Genomic DNA, 23,612 nt, shown 5'->3' on the forward strand with positions numbered 1-23,612 from the left:
TTCCCTACCTTATCACTGTAACTAGAAAGATCTTATTCATGACCCCATTGAAATGCTACCTCATCTGTAAAATTTCTCAGATGTAATAATCACTCAGATACCTAGGACCCTCTCTGTTTAAGGACCTTACATTTAAATTCTGGAACTTCAAAGTAAATATAATACTGAGACGGAAGATAGGGAAACAATCCCAACCAAGTTTTATAATATTTTAAAACACCTTACAAGTATCTCGGAAGATGACTTCAAATTTTCAAAAGCTTATCAAAACAGTTTACATTGGGAAAAAAAAAATCCCAACCCTTTTAGAAAAGAGGAAGTATTGTTAACTTAAATATATAATAAAAGGATGTTAAATGCAAAAAAGTCTGGTAATCACTGATATTGAGGAGTAATTAAAATAATATCAGCTTTTGGCTCTCCAGGGATGGTGGTGGTAGGAGTGAGACTGTCCCATGTATGATTTAGATTCTCTTCAGACCCTTCCTCTGCTGTTGTCCCTTAAGCACGGCATTAACATGAAAGGAATTCATTTAAATTAATGCCATTCATTAAAATGAAAGGGATTCATTTGTTCATGCCTTCCTTACATCATTCATTTATTCATTCCACAATTATTTCCTGAGGACCCACTATGTGCCAGGCACTATCCTAGGTGCTGAAGACACATACACAAGGTACACAGACACAGACAAGGTTTCTGCCTTCATGGACCTTTAGTGGAGAGTCAGATAAAGAAGTATGAAAACAAACAAGATTCAGTTTGGTTGGTGATAGGTGCTATATAGTAAATAAATGAGGACAAAAGGGCAATGGGATAGAGTTGTGACTGGGGAGTTGGCTATGCATTTAGGTGGTCAGGGGAAACCTGAGGAGGCAATATTTGAGCTGAGCCTATATGAAGAGCAGTGGGCAGCCAACCATGATTTGGGAAAAGACAGTTCCAGGTAGGGGAGCAGCAAGTGCAAAGCTGTCAAGTCAGAGAGGTGCACAGTGCTTTGGAAGACTGAAAGGCAGCCAGAGTTGCTAACGTGTAGTGCATGGGCTGGGTGGGTTGGTCTGACATGAAGCTGAGGAGATTTGCAGGGGCCAGATCAATCTGGACATTATAGACCCTCGTGAAGAGTTTATTTTTCGTTGTGTGATGGAAAGCTTATAAAGGGTTTTAGGCAGGGGAATAAAATAACCTCCTATACGTATTAAAGATAATTCTGGCTGCAGAGTGGAAAGCGGTAGACAAGTATGTTGGTAGACAAGTATGAAGAAGGGATACCAATTATTAGGGTTTTTTTCTTTTACAGTAATCAAAGCAATGGCCTAGACCAAGATGCGAAATGTGAATGGATTCAGGATATGTTTTGGAGGTGGACTCAACAGGACTGGCTAGTGATTGATGAAGGGAGTAAGGAAAAGAGACGAACCAGGGAACTGAAACTCAATTTACTTTGAGTAAAAAGTTAATGGGAAAGCAGGGCAGGGGTGAGAGAGATTAAGAACTATTATACCAAATCAGGTTTGGAAGTTCAGGAATCTATTTATCCAGACCCCTGCTTAACCTGGAAACAAGATGTAGTTATATTAAGGTTAGGAAAGGTAAAGTTTAACAAAACTGCTCTGTCAAGCAATTTTATTTTAATACCAATTTTGAGAACTATTGTAACGGAGGGTCTTGTGTTAGGCAATTGATAAGGGTAAGAGTTGTATTTACAGAAAATTTACTAGATGTCAGGCACTGTGCTAAATGCTTTGCTATAAAAGTGGTATCTCATTTAGTCTTCAAACTAGCCCTATAATATTATCCCCATGATATAGATAAGAAAACCGAGGCTCACAGAGACCAAGGGACTAGCGTGGTTATGTAGATTGTAAGTGTCAGAGACAGGATTTTAACCGAGGCAGTCTGACGTCAGAGCCTGGACTCTTTCCCCTTAATGTTATGTTGCCTCTAATATGAACTGAACACCAATTTTATGATAAGAGTACCGTATGAGGCTGGGTAGATACAGTTACTTGTATCTTCAGAGTTGTCACAATTCAATATGAGAAGTATGTTAGAGAAATACAAACCTTATAGGAATAAACAACTTTGCAGGTGAGTGGATAATTTCTTAAGGTGCCAGAAGGGCTGGAACTGCTGTCATCAAAAACATCCATGTTGTCTTCAAACTCTTCTTCTTCTCTTTCGGTATCTGCATTAAGCTAGGAAAAATCAGAAGCCATTGGCTAGCTTGCTTACTTCAAGAAAATGGATGAAAGCAGGAAAAACACTTAAAAACTGATTGTTTCAAAATGTTAATTTACTTATTCAACTGCACAAAGAAAAGTATCTGTTCTGTTCTCACTTGCATTTTTCATGTTATGAAGGGACAGAGTTTTTTTTTTCTTTTTAAAACCAAGAGTCAGGCTTCCCTGGTGGCACAGTGGTTGAGAGTCAGCCTGCTAAGGCAGGGGACACGGGTTTGTGCCCCGGACAGGGAAGATCCCACATGCCGCGGAGCGGCTAGGCCCATGAGCCATGGCCGCTGAGCTTGCACGTCTGGAGCCTGTGATCTGCAACGAGAGGCCGCGATAGTGAGAGGCCCACGCACCGCGATGAAGAGTGGCCCCCGCTTGCCGCAACTAGAGAAAGCCCTCGCACAGAAACAAAGACCCAACACAGCCAAAAAATAAATAAATAAACAAAAATGGACAAAGGACTTGAAAAGATATTTCTTCAAAGAAGATATACAAGTGGCCAACAAGCATATGATAAGATGCTCAACATCACTAATCATTAGGGAAATGCAAATCAAAACCACAATGAGATACCACTTCACACCCATTAGGATGGCTATTATAAAAAAACCAGGAATTAAGTGTTGGTAAGGATGTGGAGAAACTGGAACACTCCTGCACAGCTGGTAGGAATATAAAATGTGTAGCTGCTTTGGAAAATGGTATGATGGCTCCTCAAAAAGTTTAACACAGAATTACCATATAATCTAGCAATTTCACTTCTATTCTTTCAATTCTTTTCAATTTTAATTTCTATTCTATTCTTTCAATCCTTCTTCCCAAAAGAGTTTGAAAGCAGGAACATGAACAGATATTTGATTACCAATCTTCATAGCAGCATTATTCAGAATAGCCAAAAGGTAGAAGCAACCCAAGCATCCACTGAGATGAGAGGATGAACAAAATGTGGTATATGACAACAGAATATTATTCAGCCTTAATAAGGAAGGACATTCTGACACAAGCTACAACGGATGAACCCTAAGGACATTAATATTAAGTGAAATAAGCCAGTCACATAAAAGATAAATACTGTATGACTCTACTTATATGAAGTACGTGAAGTAGTCAAATTTATAGAGACAGAAAGTAGAATGTTGGTTGTCATGGATTTGGGGGTTGGGGGACAGGGGAGTTATTTTTTAATTTTTTATTTATATTTATTTATGGCTGTGTTGGGTCTTTGTTGCTGCCCGCGGGCTTTCTCTAGTTGCGGCGAACGGGGGCTACTCTTCGTTGCGGTGTGCGGGCTTCTCAGTGCTGTGGCTTCTCCTGTTGTGGAGCACGGGCTCTAGGTGCACAGGCTTCAGTAGTTGTGGCATGTGGGCTCAGTAGTTGTGGCTCATGGGCTTTAGAGTGCAGGCTCAGTGGTTGTGGTGCACAGGCTTAGTTGCTCCGCGGCATGTGGGATCTTCCTGGACCAGGGCTTGAACCCGTGACCCCTGCATTGGCAGGCGGATTCTCAACCACTGTGGCACCAGGGAAACCCCAGGGGAGTTATTGTTTAATTGGTATAGAGCTTCACTTTTGCAAGATGAAAAGAGTTCTGGAGATGGATGATAGTTATGGTTGCACAAAAATGTGAATGTACTTAATGCCACTGAACTTTATATTTAAAAATGGTTTAAATGGTAAAGTTTATGTTATGTATATTTTGCCACAGAAAATGGCACAGTTCCTTTTGAAATGTAGCACAAGGAAAATAATTCAACCCAGTTTCAATGTATATTACCCATCATAGCTAAAAGGCATATATTAATTAAAATCGAATTGAGTGTAAAAAATGTATTTGAGTATTGTCCATTATATTAAAATACAAATAATATTTATATGAGCATAAATATCTGACAGAGGTAGGCAAAGTAAGAAGAATAAAGACTGGAGAATGGAGGAGACTGGCTTGTTTTTTATATACCTCTGAACTATAAACTATTAGAATAGGCATGTTTTACTTTTTATTTTTTTAAAATAAATTTATTTATTTATTTATTTTTGACTGTGTTGGGTCTTCATTGCTGTGTGCGGGCTTTCTTTTAGTTGAAGCGAGCGGGGGCTACTCTTCATTGTGGTGCACAGGCCTCTCATTAAGGTGGCTTCTCTTGTGGCGCAGCATGGGCTCTAGGTGTGTGGGCTTCAGCAGTTGTAGCACATGGGCTCAGCAGTTGTGACTCACGGGCTCTAGAGCGCAGGCTCAGTATTTGTGGCGCATGGGCTTAGTTGTTCTGCGGCATGTGGAATCTTCCGGGACCAGGGATCGAACCTGTGTCCCCTGCACTGGCAGGCGGATTCTTAACCACTGTGCCACCAGGGAAGCCCCTGTTTTACTTTTTAGATTAAAAATCCAATAAAGAAGAAACAGAATAGGCTCAAAGGTTTCTTGGTTTCTAGCTACATGTAAACACTTATTTGGCTACTTTTCCCTATGTTTAAACATGCAAAGGCACTAATGCTTACACATTAAGGACATAAGGAATGGAGAGTCAGAACTGGGGCTTACAGTAGAACAATTAATTAGAATACCAAATACCTACTATATGCTGAACACTAAGCTAGGCTCTTAGATATGAAATGAAGGATGCTGTCTGCATTGTAGGAGTTCACAACCTAGAGTGGGAAATGAGCACAACCAAATGCTAAGTGCACAGAGGGCCCTGTGAATATGGAAAAGGTGAACTGAGAAGAAGGTCAGAGATTTCCTGAGATTCAATGAGTCAAAAAGTATAAGTTGCCTATAATGTCAAGTTCTACTCTTTATTGAGTTAATGTGATTTCTCTTGTGTAATTATCACTGACATTTTAAAAGACTCTCTTCAACTGCTATTTACCTAATAAAATTCTAAAGAACTGGGGGAAGGAGAGGGTTCCTGAAGAATAAATAGTACATATTTCTTGTCACATTTATTGCCTCCATTTCAAAGCCCCTGTAGTAGTCTCATTTATAACTATTACTGAAAATTCTCCACAGCTGAGTGCCTCATGTGCCTCATCTTACAAATATTCATGTATGGTCAGTCAGATCAATGACAAAATAGACTCAAATCTTGACCTTTCAAATTATCTCAGGCTTATGATTCTATTATTTTCCAATAGGGCGTCATATAAAAGATGTGGTTCACATGCAGGAAACTGCTGTAAAACTAACTTAAACATATGTATATGTACTTGGAAGACATTGCCTTTATATTCTAGTAAAGGTTATAGACATTAAAAAAAAACTGGGCATTACAAAAAACAAAACAAAACAAAATACCCATACATCTATAAAAACTAAAATTAAAGCCAATGTGGGTAGAACATGTTTCCAAAAATATAGCATAACGAATGTTAATATGTACTGTGCTTTGGCACTGGGAATCAATCCAATACATTCCATTTTGGCAGCGTTGTTTGATACTAAACATTCCTTTCTTTCTCCTTCATTTTGAGTTCATCTTTTGATTCTCACGGAAGGGACTGAAAGGTTGCAGTGACAGCAATAGGGGTCACTGCCACATGCTTTTGCATTGCTCTAGCAGCTTTCCAAAGTATGTCATCTCAGGACAATTTCTTCCTTTTTCCTCTTCCACCCTCTGTAACTTAGCTGTTGCAATGCCTTCTTGACCCAGCATTTCTAAAATCACATTCTTCCTGTTTCTTAACAACTGCTCACTTATCCCTTTTCCTTCCTGTCATCTGACAGAATTTTAATCAAAACTATTCTTTCTAGCTGTATTAATATTTTTCCTTTCTTAGATGTTATAAAATGCTTACTCTTACTGCAAGGGCAGAAAAGAACTTTTCCAAGTTGGTTTTAGTAGCTGACCTCCTGTATTCAGCAAAATTATCTCTGAAGGGCTTCATCAGCTTTATGGTCCCTGGATCTGACAGACTTGGGTTTGAATGCTGACTATGCCATTTACTTGCTATATGACCTTGGGCAAATTATTTGACTTCTCAACTTCAATGACCTCATCTCTATAATGAAGACAATTACTTCTTAACAAGGTTATCATAAGGATTAAGTGAGGCAATACTTAAATCCTTAACACATGCTTGGTACATAGGAGGTACTTAATACATCATTATTGTTTTTATGAGAAAAGGAGAATATAGATTAAAAAAATCTGGTGACATCCAGCACAGAGGAAGGCAGCTCCCTATAACTGGCCAGCAGAGCCTCTGAATTCCATCTAGACAGAAAAGTCATCACAGTGAACATCATTCCAGACACAACACAAGTATATTATAAAAAATGATGTTGAAAATATCAGCAAAATGGATTTCTGTTTCCAGGCAAGATGGAATATTAGGGACCAGATTTAAACTCCTTCCAGAAACAACTAAAAAGCTGTTCAAAATGTATGAAAGAACAGTTTTCAAGACACTGGACATCATGTGATGAAAGTTAGTGATCCTTGGTGGATGGGAGACAATTTCCCCAACTTACTGCATGAAAAAAGTTTCCAAGCTGAGATATAGCAGGAGGGAACCCAAGAAAAGGATGGTGGTCCCCTGAATTGAGGATATGGAACTGGGAATTCAGGAAGGTCAAAGTGGCTAGAGTTTGCTGGGTAGAGTAATGAAGAAATGCATAGAGAGAACTCTGGAAATCTGCAGAGGGTCTCCCTCAAGTCTTCAGCTAAGTACTGATCAGCACATATATGTCAAGAACTACCTGAAGCCAGCAATAGAACCACCCAAAGGATTAGAGGGAACAATCCTCAGCATTCACATAGGTCTGAGAATATTTCCTATTCCCTCTTAACAGAGCAGAAAACCTCATAAGGCACAGGGCATCATGTAGAGAACTGAGAATATCAGTAAGGATACAGAAGACTTGAACAACACTATAAACCCACTTGACTTAATTGACATTTATAGAACATAACAGCTAACACCAGCAGATTATATATTCTTTTCAAGTACACATGGAACATTTACCAAGATATAGCATATAATGGGCCACAAAACAAGTCTCAATAAATTTAACATGATTCAAGTATGTTATCTGACCACAATGGAAATAAATTATGTCATTAATAGAAAGGTATCTGTAAAATTCCCGAATATTTGGAAATTCAATTATACTTCTAAACAACCCATGAAACAAAGAAGAAATTAAAAGGCCAATTAGAAAATATTTAAAACTGAATGAAAATAATAACACAGTGTATCTGAATTTGTGTGGTATCTGAATTTGTGTGGTGGCGCTTAAGCAACATGTAGAGGGAAATGTTTGCACCAAATGCCTATATTGGAAAAGAAGGAAATTCTCACATCAGTGACCTTAGCTTCCACCTTAAAAATTAGGAAAGAGCAGATTAAATCCAAATTAATCAGAAGAAAGGAAATAATAAAAACCAGAGCAGAAATCAATAAAATAAAAAATGGAAAAACAACAGGCAAAAAAGTCAATGAAATCAAAAGCTGCTTTTTTTTTGTGAAGATACATCAAACTGATAAACCTCTAGTAGGATGATCAGGGAAAAAAAAGCAGAGATACAAATAATATCAGGAATAAGAGAAGTGATGTCACTACAGATTCTCCAGACAATCAAAGAATAATAAAAAATATTATGAGCAACTTTATGCCAATAAATTTGGCAGCTTCAATGGAATTGACAAATTCTTTGAAAGATACCTATGATCAAAGTCCATTCAAGAAGAAGTTGAATAACCCTATCTCTATTAAAGAAATTGCATTTGTTGTCTAAAAAACTCCCACAGGGGGCTTCCCTGGTGGCGCAGTGGTTGAGAGTCCGCCTGCTGATGCAGGGGACACGGGTTCGTGCCCTGGTCTGGGAGGATCCCACATGCCGCGGAGTGGTTGGGCCCGTGAGCCACGGCTGCTGAGCCTGTGCGTCCGGAGCCTATGCTCCGCAACAGGAGAGGCCACAACAGTGAGAGGCCTGCGTACCCCTCAAAAAAAAAAAAATTTCTGCTCTTTGAAAGGCATTGTTAAGAAAGTGAGAAGACAAGCCACAGACTGGGAGAAAATTATGTAAATCATCTATCTGATAAAGGATTTGTATCCAGAATATAAAAAGAACTCTCAAAATGCAATAAAAAGAAAACAAACAACCTAATAAAATATAGTTGAAAGATCTGAACAGACACTTCACTGAAGAAGATATACAGATGACAAATAAGCATAAAAGAAGATGCTCAACATTATTAGTGAAATGCAAATTAAAACTACAATGATACACTACTGCACACCTATTAGAATATCTAAAATTAAATAGATTGACCATACTAAGTATTGGCAAGGTAGTGGAACAACTGGAACACTAGTACTCTATTGAAGGGAATGTAAAATGGTACAACCACTTTGGAAAACAGCCTGACAGTTCTTAAAATGTTAAACATATAGCCACTGTATGACCCAACCAAACATACATTCATAGCAGTTTTATTTGTAATAGCCCCAGACAACTCAAATGCCCATCATCAGGGTGAATGGATAAACAAATTGTGGTATATTCATACAATAGAATACTACTCAGCAATTAAAAGAAATAAACTATTGATACATGCAACAACATGGATGATACTCAAAATAATCATGCTGAGTGAAAGAAGTCAGACAAAACAAATTGTACACTTTTAAACATGTGTAATCTATTGTATGTCAATTATACCTCAGTGAAACTGTTAAAAATATCAGTAAAGCTTGGGAATTTTAATGACAACTGGCCACACAATATTTGAAGATGCTATAAGACCATTAATTATATAAAAATAGGGCAGTCAGTGATTCACCAGATGCTTAAAAGAAAAAAAGTAAAAAAATGCACAGCAATTGAAATGAATCATGATAAAGGTTAGAGGAATAAAGGGTCATCCACAGAGTAAGAAAGTATAGTAAAGAGCAGTGCTTTAGAGGCAGGCATATATGGGTTCTAATCCCAGCTCTCTCCACTTACTAGCTGTATACTGTTGGGTGAGACAGTTAATTCTTCTAAATCTATCTTCTCATCTATAAATACATTCAGGATGGTTGTGATCATTAACTGAAATAATTTATGAATGTGTCTGACATGGAACCTGGTACAGAATAGATGCTTTACCAATGTGAATTCCCTCCTTTTGGTAGTATTTTAAGCTTAGTTGGTAGAACTGGAGTAGACAACTTATCTTGAGGTTCAGATTAATATTTCTGAACATGTAATATATGTAAGGATCTGTGTCAGGTACTTTACTTGTTATTATGGCTATGGAGAAAGTCAAAGAACATAACACAGCTAGAGACACTTCTCTTAGAAGTGAAATGCTCTACATTTTTTCAATGCCCTACTTTGGTCTTGGCTGTCAGTAACTGAGAGTGGTTCCCTCAATCTGTGGACACCAATTCAACAGACATTATAGGTAATTCCCAGCACCTAGCAAAGGGTCTCATGAGCAATGCAGGCTCAATACATGCTTACTGAATTGAATTAAACTGATGTTACTGGGAATTTGAAATGTTAGTTTCATTAAAAGTGTGGACATTTTGAGTATGGAGTTTAGCCCAATAAAAAGATGACTGCCCATTTGGAAATACAGTAAATATAAGAGCAATTGAAGATTGTTGCAGGTGTGTTCCATTACTTTCTACAGTTTACATTTATTTCATTACAAAAATCCATTGTTTCTTTCTTTGGGATTTAGCTCAAGCCAACAAACAGATTTTTGTATTACAAAAACAAAGCCTGTTGGATGCAAGGACTATAAGGCATTATTGAGGCAGATGAGAACCAAACTAGCACCCTAAAGGTTTAAAATCTTTATTCTTGTCTTTCAAACACATATTCAACATGGTCTTCATAATGAGTAGAGTTAGAACTTCTTTCTTTTATTTTTTTTTAAATTATTTTTAAAAAATATTTATTTATTTAATTATTTGGCTGCGCTGTGTCTTAGTTGCGGCACACGGGATCTTCGACCTTTGTTGCGGCATGCTGGTTCTTTAGTTGCGGCATGCAAACTCTTAGTCGTGGTCTGCAAACTCTTATTTGTGGCGTGCATGTGGGATCTAGTTCCCTGACCAGGGATCAAACCTGGGCCCCCTATACTGGGAGCACAGAGCTTTAGCCACTGGACCACCAAGGAAGTCCCCTAGAATTTACTTCTATGCAACTCTGAAAAATGCTCATATACTTAGAGAGGCTACACAACAGAGTAATTGTCCGGATGCCTTGGCATGGTAGTTGGGGGAAGTGGCTGAAGACAAGGAAGTTATGTAAACACTGTCAGCTATAGTTTGAGAATCTAAGGAGGAAAAAAAGAGCAGAAAGAACAAAAATAAACCAACCTCAAACTAAAAATCTCTGACTCAGTAGTTCTACTTCTAAGAACATATCTTACAGAAAAAATCCCCAACATGAAAAAAAATGCATACAAATTTTTTTTTTCTTTCTTTTCTTTTTTTTTGCGGTACGTGGGCCTCTGACTGTTGTGGCCTCTCCCGTTGCGGAGCACAGGCTCCGGACGCGCAGGCTCAGCGGCCATGGCTCACGGGCCTAGCTGCTCCGCGGCATGTGGGATCTTCCCGGACCGGGGCATGGACCCGTGTCCCCTGCATCGGCAGGCGGTCTCTCAACCACTGCGCCACCAGGGAGGCCCCCATACAAATGTTTTAAAGAGTATTATTTAGAATATGCGGAGGCAATCTAAATATTAAACCTAAAGATAACAATTAAGTGAACACATTCCTGATGGAATACTATAGACATGAAAAGGATGATTATGAAGATCAACCATCAATATGGAATGTTAAATAAAAATATACAAAATTAACTTTATTATGATAAATATGTTCAAAAAGTAATAGTAGAAAGAGGAAGGAATTCAATCAAGTTGCTAACAGTGGTGTTATAAGGATGGAGCTTTTGTCATTTTTTTCTCTACTGTACTTCCTAATTTTTTATTATCTAGTTATATAACTCTTTCTACTCTACAATTAACATAATTTCAAAATTAGGTTGTAAACTGGGTATGGGTTTTGGAGTAAGAGAAGTCAAGAAAATAAGAGAAGGAAAGGCCCAGAGACCAACCTGGGTGCGGGGGCAACGTCAGTTATGCAGTGGAGGGGTCACCCCCACACCCCAAATCTCAGTAGGGGCAGGTCAGAGTTGCACAGCATGAAGGGTCACCCCCAAATCTCACGTTCAGGGTCAGTGCAGGGCCTGTTTTCATCAGTGGGAGAAAGAAGGGGTCCTCCACTGACAGAACCGGTTAGAGGCCCAGCAAGAAGAAATGATTTCAAAACCAAGACTTAAAAAAAACAACAACCAACAAACGTTAGAATATGGATAGGAACGGCCGGAGGTGAAGGAATGAGGGCAAGTTCTTCAGCCAGAAGCCCCATGAGATTCTGTTGAATGAAAAACTGTGTTGATCGCAAAGCAACTAACTCAGGCTCACGTAAAGCAGCTCCCAAACTTGTTTTGAACTTGCACTGCACCTGCATTTGCTGTACAATTAAAACAGCCCTATCAGTATTCCTATTCCGAGAATATGGAGATGAAGAAAAAACAAGAAATTCTGGTAGAGGTTGCATTATTTAAAATACTGACTTACAAAACTGCACTTGGCTTTTCAAGTCCTGGTGCTCTAAATGCAAGGGTTGATTCCCTCAAGTTCCTCACCCTGTGCCCCCCCCAAATACAATTCTAAGACTGGCAAAAAAAAAAAGAAAATAAGAGAAGGGAGGGATGAGTGACAGAAGGGGTGACTGGGTCACTAGCAGCAATCCAATCATAGGAAGCTGTATGTAGACTCTGGTTAACCATCAACTGAATAATTATATCAGTAGAATGCTCTCGTTTTTTAAAAAAATTGCTATATTCTGTGTTTTTTTCCTTCCCAATCCTATATTCTGTACCACAGCATAATACAGAAGGCAAAGAGTTAATACTCGAGGAAATATAGTTCTATCCTTATTCTATAAGGTAAACAGACTCTATATTTTAAAAACATTTATCTTCTATAGGGTACTTTACACTAGTAATGTCTAACAGTACTATTAACCATGTTCTCCAGATGGAAGGGAATTCTAAACCTGATGACTAATGCTTTTGTTGGCATCTATAATGGAAGAAATAATTTGGCCCTCAGAATGTGTATTTATGCTCCCTGCCCCTCGCCAGCCAGCTGTCAGTGTGAAGAGATACAAATCCCTCTAAATTATTTCAGGGCTGTCATTTAAAATCAGGTTAAATAAATATTGGGATTTCATTAAACTATTTTATGCCTACACTTTTCCTTTATTTATATTGTTATATCCCTCAGCCGAAAGTGGGAAGACACAAGCTCCGTAAGAGTGACTAGAGGGAAGAAAGAATGGAATGGGATTGCAAAATGCTCCTTTCACAGAGGATGACATGTCTCTAGATGAGCTGCTGTTTTGGTAAAGTTGTCAAAAATACCCAATTTATTCAACACTTACAACCAGACTGTACTACTCACTGCCAGACACTATACTAGGGACATCTCCTTCATTTCCTTCCTTCATACTCAGAAGTTTTTCTTTATCTCCTGTTAAAATTCTTCAAGGACTATCTTTAATGACATTTCCTTCATGAGGCAAACTTCTCTCCTCTTTTTCTAGCTGGTATAGGCAAACCTTGGAGTATTATGGGTTTGGTTCCAGACTACCGCAGTAAAGAGATTATCACAATAAAGTGAGTCAAACGAATTTTTTGGTTTCCCAGTGCACATAAAAGTTATGTTTACGCTATACTGTAGTTATTAAGCATGCAATACCATTATGTCTAAAAAAATTTACATACATTAAGAAATACTTTATTGCCAAAAAATGCTAACCATCATCTGAGTCTTCAGCGAGTTGTAATCTTTTTGCTGGTGGAGGGTCTTGCCTCGATGTTGATGGATGCTGACCGATCAGGGTGGTGGTTGCTGAGTGCTGGGGTGGCCATGGCAGTTTCTTAAAATAAGACAGCACTGAAGTTTGCTGCATTCATTGACTCTTCCTCTCATGAAGGATTTCTCTGTAGCATGCAGTGCTATTTCGTAGCATTTCACCCACAGTAGAACTTCTTTTAAAACTGGAGGCAAACCTCTCAAACTCTGATTTATCAACTAAGTTCATGCAATAGTCTAAATCTTTTGTTGTCATATCAACAATCTACAACATCTTCACCAGGAATAGATTCCATCTCAAGAAACCACTTTTTAAAAAAAATTTAATTTAATTAATTTTATTTTTTTGCCTGCATTGGGTCTTCATTGCTGCGCACGGGCTTTCTCTAGTTGTGGCGAGCAGGGGCTACTCTTTGTTGCGGTGTGTGGGCTTCTCATTGCAGTGGCTTCTCTTGTTGTGGAGCAGGGGCTCTAGACACACAGGCTCCAGTAGCTGCAGCACGCAGGCTCAGTAGTTGCGGCATGTGGGCTCTAGGGTGCACGGGCTCAGTAGTTGTGGCGCACAGGCTTATATGCTCCACGGTATGTGGGACCTTCCTGGACCAGGGTTGAAACCTGTGTCCCCTGCACTGGCAGGTGGATTCTTAACCACTGTGCCACCAGGGAAGTCCCAAGAAACCACTTTCTTTGCTCATCGGTAAGAAGCAACTCTTTATCCATTGAAGTTTTATCATGAGATTGCAGCAATTCAGTCACATCTTCAGGCTCCACTTCTAATTTTAGTTCTCTTGCTATTTCCACCACATCTGCAGTTACTTCCTCCACTGAATTCCTGAATCCCTCAAAGTCATCCATGAGGGTTGGAATCAACCTCTTCCAAAGTCCTGTTCATACTGAAATTTTGACCTCTTCCCATAAATCATGAATGTTCTAAATAGCATCTAGAACGGTGAATCTTTTCCAAAAGGTTTTCAGTTTACTTTGCCTAGATCCATCAAAGGAATCACTATCTATGGCAACTACAGACTTATGAAATGTATATCTTAAATCATAAGACTTGAACATCAAAATTACTCCTTGATCCATGGGTTACAGAAGGGATATTGTGTTAGCAGGCATGAAAACAACATAAGTCTCACTGCACATCTCCATTAGAGCTCTTGGGTGACCAGGTGCATTGTCAATGAGCAGTAATATTTTGAAAGCAATCTTTTTTTCTGAGTAGCAGATCTTAACAGTGGGCTTAAAATATTCAGAAAACCATGTTGTAAACAGATACACTGTCATCCAGGCTTTATTGTTACATTTATAGAGAATAAGAAGAGTAGATTTAGCGTAATTCTTAAGGGCCCTAGGATTTTCAGAATGGTAAATGAGCACTGGCTTCAACTTAAAATCATCAGCTTCGTTAGCCCCTAACAAGAGAGTCAGCCTGTCCTTTGAAGTTCTGAAGCCAGGCATTGACTTCTCTCTAACTATGAAAAGTCCTAGATGGCATCTTTTCCCACAATAAGGCTATTGTGTCTATAATGAAAATCTATTGTTTAGTGCAGCCACCTTCATTAATGGTCTTAGCTAGATCTTCTGGATAACTTCTTGTAGCTTCCACATCAGCACTTGCTGCTTCACCTTGCACTTTTATATTATGGGACTGTTTCCCTCTTTAAACCTCATGAATCAACCTCTGCTCGCTTCCAACTTTTCCTCTGCAGCTTCCTCACCTCTTTCAGCCTCCATAGAATTGAACAGAGTTAGGGCCTTGCTCTAGATTAAGGCTTTGGCTTAAGGGGATGTTGTGGCTGGTTTGATCATCTGTCCAGACCTCTAAAACTTCTTCCCTACCAGCAATAAGGCTTTTTTGCTTTCTTATCATTCATGTATTCACTGGAGTAGCACTTTTAATTTCCCTCAGGAGCTTTTCCTTTGCATTCACAACATGGCTAACTGTTTGGCTCAAGAGGTCTAGCTTTTGGCCTATCTTGGTTTTCAACATGCCTTCCTCACTAAGCTTAATCATTTCTAGCTTTTGATTTAAATTGAGAGATGTACAACTCTCCCTTTCACTTGAACACTTTGTAGGTTATTAAGTGGCCTAATTTCAATATTGTTGCATCTCAGGGAATAGGGAGGCCAGAGAAGAGGGAGAGAGATGGAGGAATGGCTGGTTGGGGGAGCAGTCAGAACACACACAACATTTATCAATTAAGTATCCCAATGGGTGAGATTCATGGTGCCCCAAAACACTACAGTAGTAACATCACAGATCACTGATCACAGATCACCATAACAAATATAATAATAATGAAAAAGGAAACCTTCACTTCATTAAAAAATGCAATTATTTGTGAAGTGCAATAAAATGAGGTATATTAAGCTTTTCTGATAGCATTTCACAAAATCATGAGATTTTGGAGCTGGAAGGGATCTTAGAATCTCTGAAACCCAGAGACTTTTTCCAAGGCATGTTGATGAGTTAGGAGTTAGCAATTCGAGTTTGCTACACAATAGCTCAGTCACACACTGCCATGTATTGTTAAGATCCATAAAAATCTGTCTGCTCTACCAGCTTGTAAGCTCTTTGAGGAGAAAGACCAAGTCATCTCCAATTTGCCCAGGAAGTAGGCACATAAGTGATAAGTGCCTACCCAGTTGATTTAGTTAGAAAAGGTGCTAGTCTGAGGAAAATCATGTGTTTGATTGGTTGCCAACAGTACTGCTGAAGAAGCCAAAAGCACGAATGTGCCTGGAACTTGCCATCGTCATAAGTTCTGTTCAATAGAATAACCTGAATTAGATGGAAATTGTGACTTTTAAAAGATGCAACAGTAAGAGACATTCCATGAGACAGAGCAACTCTGCTGTACTAGAAACAGGGCAAGTTCTTCTAACCCCAAAGTTATGTGCGTGATATGTGCTTATTTCCCCCAGTTAGATTACCATTAATAGTGAAATAAAAATAAACCTTCAATAGATTGTTTTTCCTTAATATGCACACCCACATACAATCCTTTTTAAATATGCAAGTGTATTCTCATTAGAAAATCAGAATGCTATGTGAAAAACTGACAAAACTTCCAGGAATGTTCTTAAACTTTGGCCAATTTCTCTAGCAAGGATTCCTTTTATCTGAAAGGCACAAACAATGAAGAGGCACTATGGATACAGTGGAAAGTCGGGAGATTAGAGTTTTAGCTTTTAGTTTGCTACTATTCCATCTATCTATCAATTCATTCTCTGTCCTTCAACAGACATTTATTGAGTACCTACTATGTGCCAGGCACTTTGCTGTGCAGAGCAGTGAACCAGGTAGGCATGGAAATTACATTCGAGAGAAGATAGACAATAAACAAAAGAAAAGAAGAAGACAAGTATAGATTGTAATAAATGCCATATGGAAATAAACTGGATGAGAGAGAATAATGGGTAGGGAGAAAGCAGCAGAAAATACTTTAGTTTGACCAGGGAGGCATTATATATCTACCTATGTAGTATCAGGCAAATCACTGAACTTTTCTGATACTCAGATCTCCAGGATGAAAAACTAAGGTTGAACTGGATGACATCAGAGTGGAAAAAGCCCTGGATTTGGAGGAAGAAAACTTAAGCTTGAGTTCTGGCTTTGTTTGTAAAACTATACCTGCAGCACTGTCTCCCTGATGAAAGATACTGTGAGCAAAGTGTGACAGCCCTTGTGAACTAAACAGACTAAGCCACAGACTGTGTTCCTTTCCCTTCTTTAAGATTGTTTACAACTCCCTGGATGTTTATTTGCATTACCCTGGGAAGACCTCTGAAAACTTTGGAAACATCAGACTAAAATTTTTATCCTGCTACCTCCAGACAAGGAACATATTTACTTCATGAGTGGGATAATGATAAAGCTACTAGTGACAACATACTTTTCACTGCACATTTTAAGAAAAGCACTATTTTTTTCTTCTCTCTTTCCTGCACTAAATTTAACTCAATTAGTGACAGACTAAAGGAAAAAACCCCAAACCATTAGCAAAACCATTATTTTTTTCTTTAAAATTTTGGCTATTATCAAGTTTGGCTACATAGTCAAAGAATAGTATCCTCCAGTGAAGTCAGCCCATCGCATCCAAGAAGAGAAACCGTACCGAGTGTAACGTTCCATTATTGGTCACTGCAGGAAGGCGGGCCCATCGCTCATTTTCCAGTTCTTCCATCACTTGGTTCATTGCACTCTTTAGCCATGTGTCCACGGAAACACCAATCTGCTTTAGTAGGTCCAGCCGGGCTTCAGCTTTCAACTTAATTATCTAAGAAAACCAAGAAAATGGTCAGAAATCAGAGCATTTTTTCCTCAAACTGATTGTTTTTAAGTTACTCCTGATTTATTAATTAGAACAATCTTGATGTTCACTAGCAATTCTTCCTTGGCATAGATGTTAATTTTTCACCTGGCGAGAGGGAGAGAGGAACAGGGGAAGAAGGGAGGAGGGAAGGGAACACAAGAACAGGAATCAGAGCTTGCTGACAATGGCAAAAGGCACACTTGCATTTTGACAAGTTACCTCAATATAACTTATCAAAAGGAAGATGTTAATGCACCATAAAGTCTGCTTTCCTTTCCTTTTAATAAGGCTACGCCTCAGAACATCCCAAAATTTAGCATTTTCAACAGCCTTCTAACCCATTTCCTGGACTTTCTCTTCTCCTCTATAATCCATCTTTTACAAGTCTACGAATGATCTCATCAGTCACTTCCCTGCTTAAAAACTTCCACAATTCCTGACTGCCTAGTGAGTACAGATTTTATATTAAACTATGATGCAGCTGTCAGAAACAGAAGATATTGAGAATAAAAAGTTCCTGTGCTCCAAATTCAAGAAAAGGAAACACTGTCTGTTCTTTGGATCTTGTTCCAAGCCATAAGCAAGTAATCATAGAATTAGTTTAAATCTGTCCCAATCAAACAGTAACTGCTTTACTCCAATAGCCATGCCTCTGAGTCAGCCAATCTGTGACAGCCCCAAGCTTCTGCAAGGCAGCCAATCAACCACAGCCTCACTCCAGTAATCATCAGCAGTTAAGCTTCCACTCCTGCTTCCAACAGTCCATCAATCCCTACACAACAGTTAAAAGCTGGTCTGTAACACATGCCCAGTTTTGAAAATCTGCCAATCCCTGAAATCCACAGTTCTCAAAACCCTTTGCATTGGTTCTACTTTGTCAGAAAGATTGTATTTTATAAGTATCATTCTCTTTTGTTTTAGCAAGTAGTAAACTCAGCTTAATTCTTCCTCATATTAGAGTGGTTGTCTCTTCCTTCAACATTTGAAGGCTCCACTGAGATAATTTTGAGGACCTTCACTTGATGGCCTTCTGTGGACACCTTGGACAAACAAGTACGCTCACTGAGCCCTTCTGGTATGCGATTTTGATCACTCTGTGGATTCTCTGCTGAGGGAGTTGGTATCAAAAAGGATCTGACATCTGACTTGTTTCACTGAGCTCTCATTGCTGAATTTATATTGTATTCCTAAGATTTTAAAATGAGATAAAGGGACTTCCCTGGTGGTCCAGTGGTTAAGATTCTGCCCATCCACTGCAGGGGACACAGGTTCGATTCCTGGTTGGGGAACTAAGATCCCACATGCGGCATGGTGTGGCCACACACACACACAAAGAGATAAATTCACATTACACAAAATTCACCATCTTAGTCACTTTCAAGTACACAATTCAATGGTTTTGGATATCATATAGACCTTTATATAAAGTTTTTGGCTGCAGGCACACTATTTGGTAAACGGTCTTGTAAAAATCTTATTCTCCTAATAATTTTTTTTTGGTAACAACTTTACTGAGATGAAGTGCACATATCATACAATTCACCCATTTAAAGTGTATAATACAACTGGCTTACAGTATATTCACAGATATGTGCAATTATCACAATTTTATTTTTTTTTAAACTTTTTATTTTCTATTGGAGTATAGCTAACAATGTTTGTGATAGTTTCAGGTGTACAGCAAAGTGATTCAGTTATTCATATATGTATCTATTCTTTTTCAAATTCTTTTCCCATTTAGGTTGTTACATAATATTGAGCAGAATTCCCTGTGCTATACAGTAGGTCCTTGTTGGTTATCCATTTTAAATATAGTAGTGTCACCACAATTTTAGAACATTTTATTCATCTCCAAAAAAACCCCCATACCCTTTAGCTATTGTTCCCCTATCACTTATTCCCTGTAGCCTATGGGACCACTAATCTACCCTCTCTCTATATAGATTTGTTTATTCTGAACATTTAATATAAATAGAACCATACAATATATGGTGTTTTGTGTCTGGCTTCTTTTACTTAGCATAAGGTTGTTGAAGTTCATCCATGCTGTAACATGTATCAGTATTTCATTGCTTTTTATGGATACTGTGGGTAGAACACATTTTGTTTATCCATTTGTCAGGTGATGGGTTGTTTCAACTTTTCAGCTAATATGAATAATGTTGCTACAAACATTAGTATAGAAGTTCTAGTGTGGACATATGTTTTCATTTCACGTGGCTATATACCTAGGACTGGAATTGCTTAGTCATAAAGTAATGGTATGTTTAACCATTTGGGGAAATGTCAGATTGTTTTTCAAAGCATCGACCTCATTTAACAATCACACCAGCAGGGTGAGGGTTACCATTTCTTCACATCCTGGCAACCACTTGTTAATGTCTGCCCTTTTTGATTCTAGCCATCCTAGTGGGTGTGAAGTGGTATCTCAGTGTGGTTTTGATGTGTATTTCCTTGATGACTAACGATGTCATCTTTTCACATGCTTACTGATCATTATATATCTTCTTTGGAGAAATGTCTACTCAGAACCTTTGTCCATGTTTAAATTGGGCTGTCTTTTTACTGTTTTTATTTTGCCTTTGTCTTTTTATTGTAAGTTTTTGATGTATTCTAGATCAAAGTCCCTTATCAGATACATGATTTGCAAATATTTTTTTTCCCATTATGTGGGTCTTTCACTTCTTGATAGTGTCTTGTGAAGCACAAAAGTTTTAAAATTTTGATTAAGTCCAATTTGTCTATTTTTTTCTTTTGTTGCTTGGGCTTTTGGTGTCTTATCTAAGAAATTAATCCAAGGTCACAAAGATTTATCCCTGTTTCTTAAAATAGTTTTATAACTTTAGCTGTTACATTTGGGTGTTTGATCATTTTGAGTTGAGTTTATTTGTTTATATGGTGTGAGGTAGGGGTCCAACTTCATTCTTCTGCATGTGGATATCCAGTTGTGTCAGCACCATTCTAGTATGCATTTTAAACTAATATAAGCAATGAAATGTTTTTGAAAAATAAGTGAACCAACAAACCTCTTCTTGGAAACTATAAATGTAAGTCATTTAATTGCTGAAGCAAAAAAACAAAGAAAACAGAGAGAGAGAGAGAGAGAGAGAGAGAGAGAGAGAAGTATATTCTGTTTTCTCAAATCCAAGTAATCTAGTTTTCATAGGATTTATTTTTGTCAGTACTTTACCAAGCAATCGAGGAACATGGTATTTGCAAACTTAGATTTTTTTTTTTTTTTTTTTGCGGTACGTGGGCCTCTCACTGTTGTGGCCTCTCCCGTTGTGGAGCACAGGCTCCGGATGCGCAGGCTCAGCAGCCATGGCTCATGGGCCTAGCTGCTCCGCAGCATGTGGGATCTTCCCAGACCGGGGCATGAACCCGTGCCCCCTGCATCGGCAGGCGGACTCTCAACCACTGCGCCACCAGGGAAGCCCTAGCTGTTGTTTCTTGCCAAGTTCCTTGGAGTTTCTGCTGCACATGTCTATTTAGGTTTAGCCAAGGATTTGGATGGTTATTTATATGCAAATTTGAGAACTCCCTGACATCCAAGCTCAAGCCAGTAAGACTTAGGTTCTCTGCTTGAATTTTTTAAAATAAATAAATAAATTAATTTATTTATTTTTGGCTGCATTGGGTATTCGGTGCTGGGCGTGGGGGTTACTCTTTGTTGCAGTGTGTGGGCTTCTCACTGCAGTGGCTTCTCTTCTTGTGGAGCAGGGGCTCTAGGTGTGCGGGGTTCAGGAGTTGTGGCTCACAGGCGCTACAGCACAGCCTCAGTAGTTGTGGCACATGGGCTTAGTTGCTCCGCAGCATGTGGGATCTTCCTGGGACAGGGCTCGTACCCGTGTCCCCTCAATTGGCAGGCAGATTCTTAACCACTGCGGCACCAGGGAAGCCCTTCTCTGCTTGAATTTTAGTTGTACAGCCCCTCACAAAGAGCTGTAAAATGTAAGTGTCACCTATAGTCCCATTCTTTGAAGAGTCTTTTCCCCTCTAGATTTTATATGCTTTGGGTCATTTTCCCGTTCTATCAAATAGGTATTTTAAATATTTTTACCCTTATTAATACTTGTTATCTAAAAGAGGATATAAGCTAGCCCCTTATTATCAGAAGCAGAAACCCTTGTAGAGATATATTCTACATTTAAAGAAATCTTAAATTTTACTCAGTAATTTACTATTAATAATATTTGCATTGTAATTTTGAAACCGTTTAATATAGATGTAGGATAAGGCAAATAAAATATCGTATAATATTATTAGGAACTTAAAATTTCAATATAAGATAAAAGATATAAATATAAAATAAAGAAGTTTAATAAAATCTTTCCAATTTTAAATTTGAATTGAAAATATCAATACGAACTCATGATTTAAAAAAAATTCCTAGCTCTAACAACAAAAGAAGGGCCAAGAAATAAATGACACCCATAACAATAAGCACCTTCACAGCCTAGACTTTGGTGTCTAAATACTATTCTATATTAAAAGAAAGCAGAGCTTCTTGGAGAAAAGGCTAATTCTAAGTCTGGGCAGGGAAAATACAAGGTGAGCCTAAGATAGCTTGTTGTGCTAGAAAGCAAAAAATGTTCAAAGACTAGTGGGAGTAATGTCAAAAGGACACAGAAGTCAGCTTAAATGGACTCTCAATGGCCAAATTTAGACAATATTGGGCTTAAAGAAGGACAACTGTAATACTGAAAATAGATTAAACGAATAAAAATCTATAACAGATTGAGAATACATAAGGTGGGACTCCATGAGGAGACGTAAAGAATAAGTAGTGGGGAAAGAACATCTACCGTGGAGCTGTGAACTGAAAAACTCCCAGAGATTGTATAGGGCTGAAAGAAGTTGCAGTTCCATCCAGCCAGAGTTGAGAGACCAGAGACCTTGTTGGATACTCATAGCAAAAGAAGAAACTGCAGAAAGGAAATTTATTAGTAATAAGGCTAAATCAGCCCTACTGGAAAGGCTACTCTAAACCAACCCAAAGCTTAAAAACAGGCCTTGAACAGATCAAACTGAGCTGGCTGCCCAAACAAAACTCAACAGGCTTTAAAATAAGAAAAGAGAATCCAGAAACTCAACAGCCAAACAGTCACAATTCCTAGTATTCAGTAAAAAATAGTACTAAGTATTTGAATAGCAGAAAAATATGAGCCATAACCAAAGGAAACATCAGTCAATAGAAAGAGAGCCAGAAATCACAGATATGATGGAATGAGTAGATGAGGACTTTAAAGTCACTATTATAAACATACTTAAGGATTTAAAGGACAACATGAAGATAAATAGGAGTGAACTGGAAGATATAAAGAACCAAATATAATTCATAGAGCTAAAAATGTAATATCTGAAATCACAATTCACAGGATAGCCTTAATAGCATGTTATACACTACAGGAGAAAAGATTAGTGAACTTGAATACATAATAACTCATCAAACTGAGATTATGATAAAAAATAAGGCTGGATAAAAGTGTGTGCAGTGATCTTTATATGCGATGTATAGGACAATATCAAGTGATCTATTATTCATGTTGTTGGAGTTGAACTAACCTATACGACAGAAAGCAGATCAGTTGTTGCCTGGCCACAAAAGAACCTTTTGGGGTGACAGAAATATTTTATATCTTGATTGTGGCAGTGGATATTCAGGGGTGTGCATTTATCAAAGCACATTACAGTGTTTACTTGAAATGGCTACATTTTATTTTATGTATATTATGCCTTAATAAAGTTGATTTTTAAAATTCCATGACATAGTAATAATACTTAAGAAAGGGAGAAAAATACTCATTTGCTTTCCCTGGAGGTGACTAGTACTTGTTAATTGCAATGGAAAAAGAAAAAAGAACTTTAACAGTAGAAAGATTTGGTAGTGCCACCTGAATTGAAAGTGACTATTCTTAGCATCAGTAGTGAGAAAACTTGATAAAAGCATACTGTGATGAAAAACAGCATCATTTATAAAGTATTCTTGCCTAAAATATAGACTATAGTCAGACCTTTAAACTTAACTTCCATTTTATAGTATAGAAATAAACACATAAATTTAATATTGCAAAATATTAATAGTTGAATTTAGCATATTGGAAAAAATATATTTATTCTTCATCTTTTTTGTATGTTTGAAAATTTTCACAATAAAAATTGAAGAAAGTGGTTAGT

At 38.1% G+C, this 23,612-nt stretch overlaps 1 protein-coding gene across 3 annotated transcripts in view; it reads right to left on the reverse strand.

Annotated features, from left to right (window-relative positions):
- Nucleotides 1-23,612, reverse strand: part of FCHSD2 (FCH and double SH3 domains 2) — a 298,533-nt gene that overhangs the window by 10,032 nt on the left and 264,889 nt on the right. For all 3 annotated transcript variants that reach the window (XM_007448070.1, XM_007448071.1, XM_007448069.1), the window contains 2 exons: nucleotides 17,238-17,399; nucleotides 2,068-2,199 (listed from right to left, as the gene is read on the reverse strand). In XM_007448070.1, the coding sequence (XP_007448132.1) occupies nucleotides 2,068-2,199; nucleotides 17,238-17,399 (294 nt within the window). The remainder of the gene's footprint in view (nucleotides 1-2,067; nucleotides 2,200-17,237; nucleotides 17,400-23,612) is intronic.

This window comes from Lipotes vexillifer, unplaced genomic scaffold, assembly GCF_000442215.2.
Source record: "Lipotes vexillifer unplaced genomic scaffold, Lipotes_vexillifer_v1.1 scaffold640, whole genome shotgun sequence".
NCBI lineage: Eukaryota > Metazoa > Chordata > Mammalia > Artiodactyla > Lipotidae > Lipotes > Lipotes vexillifer.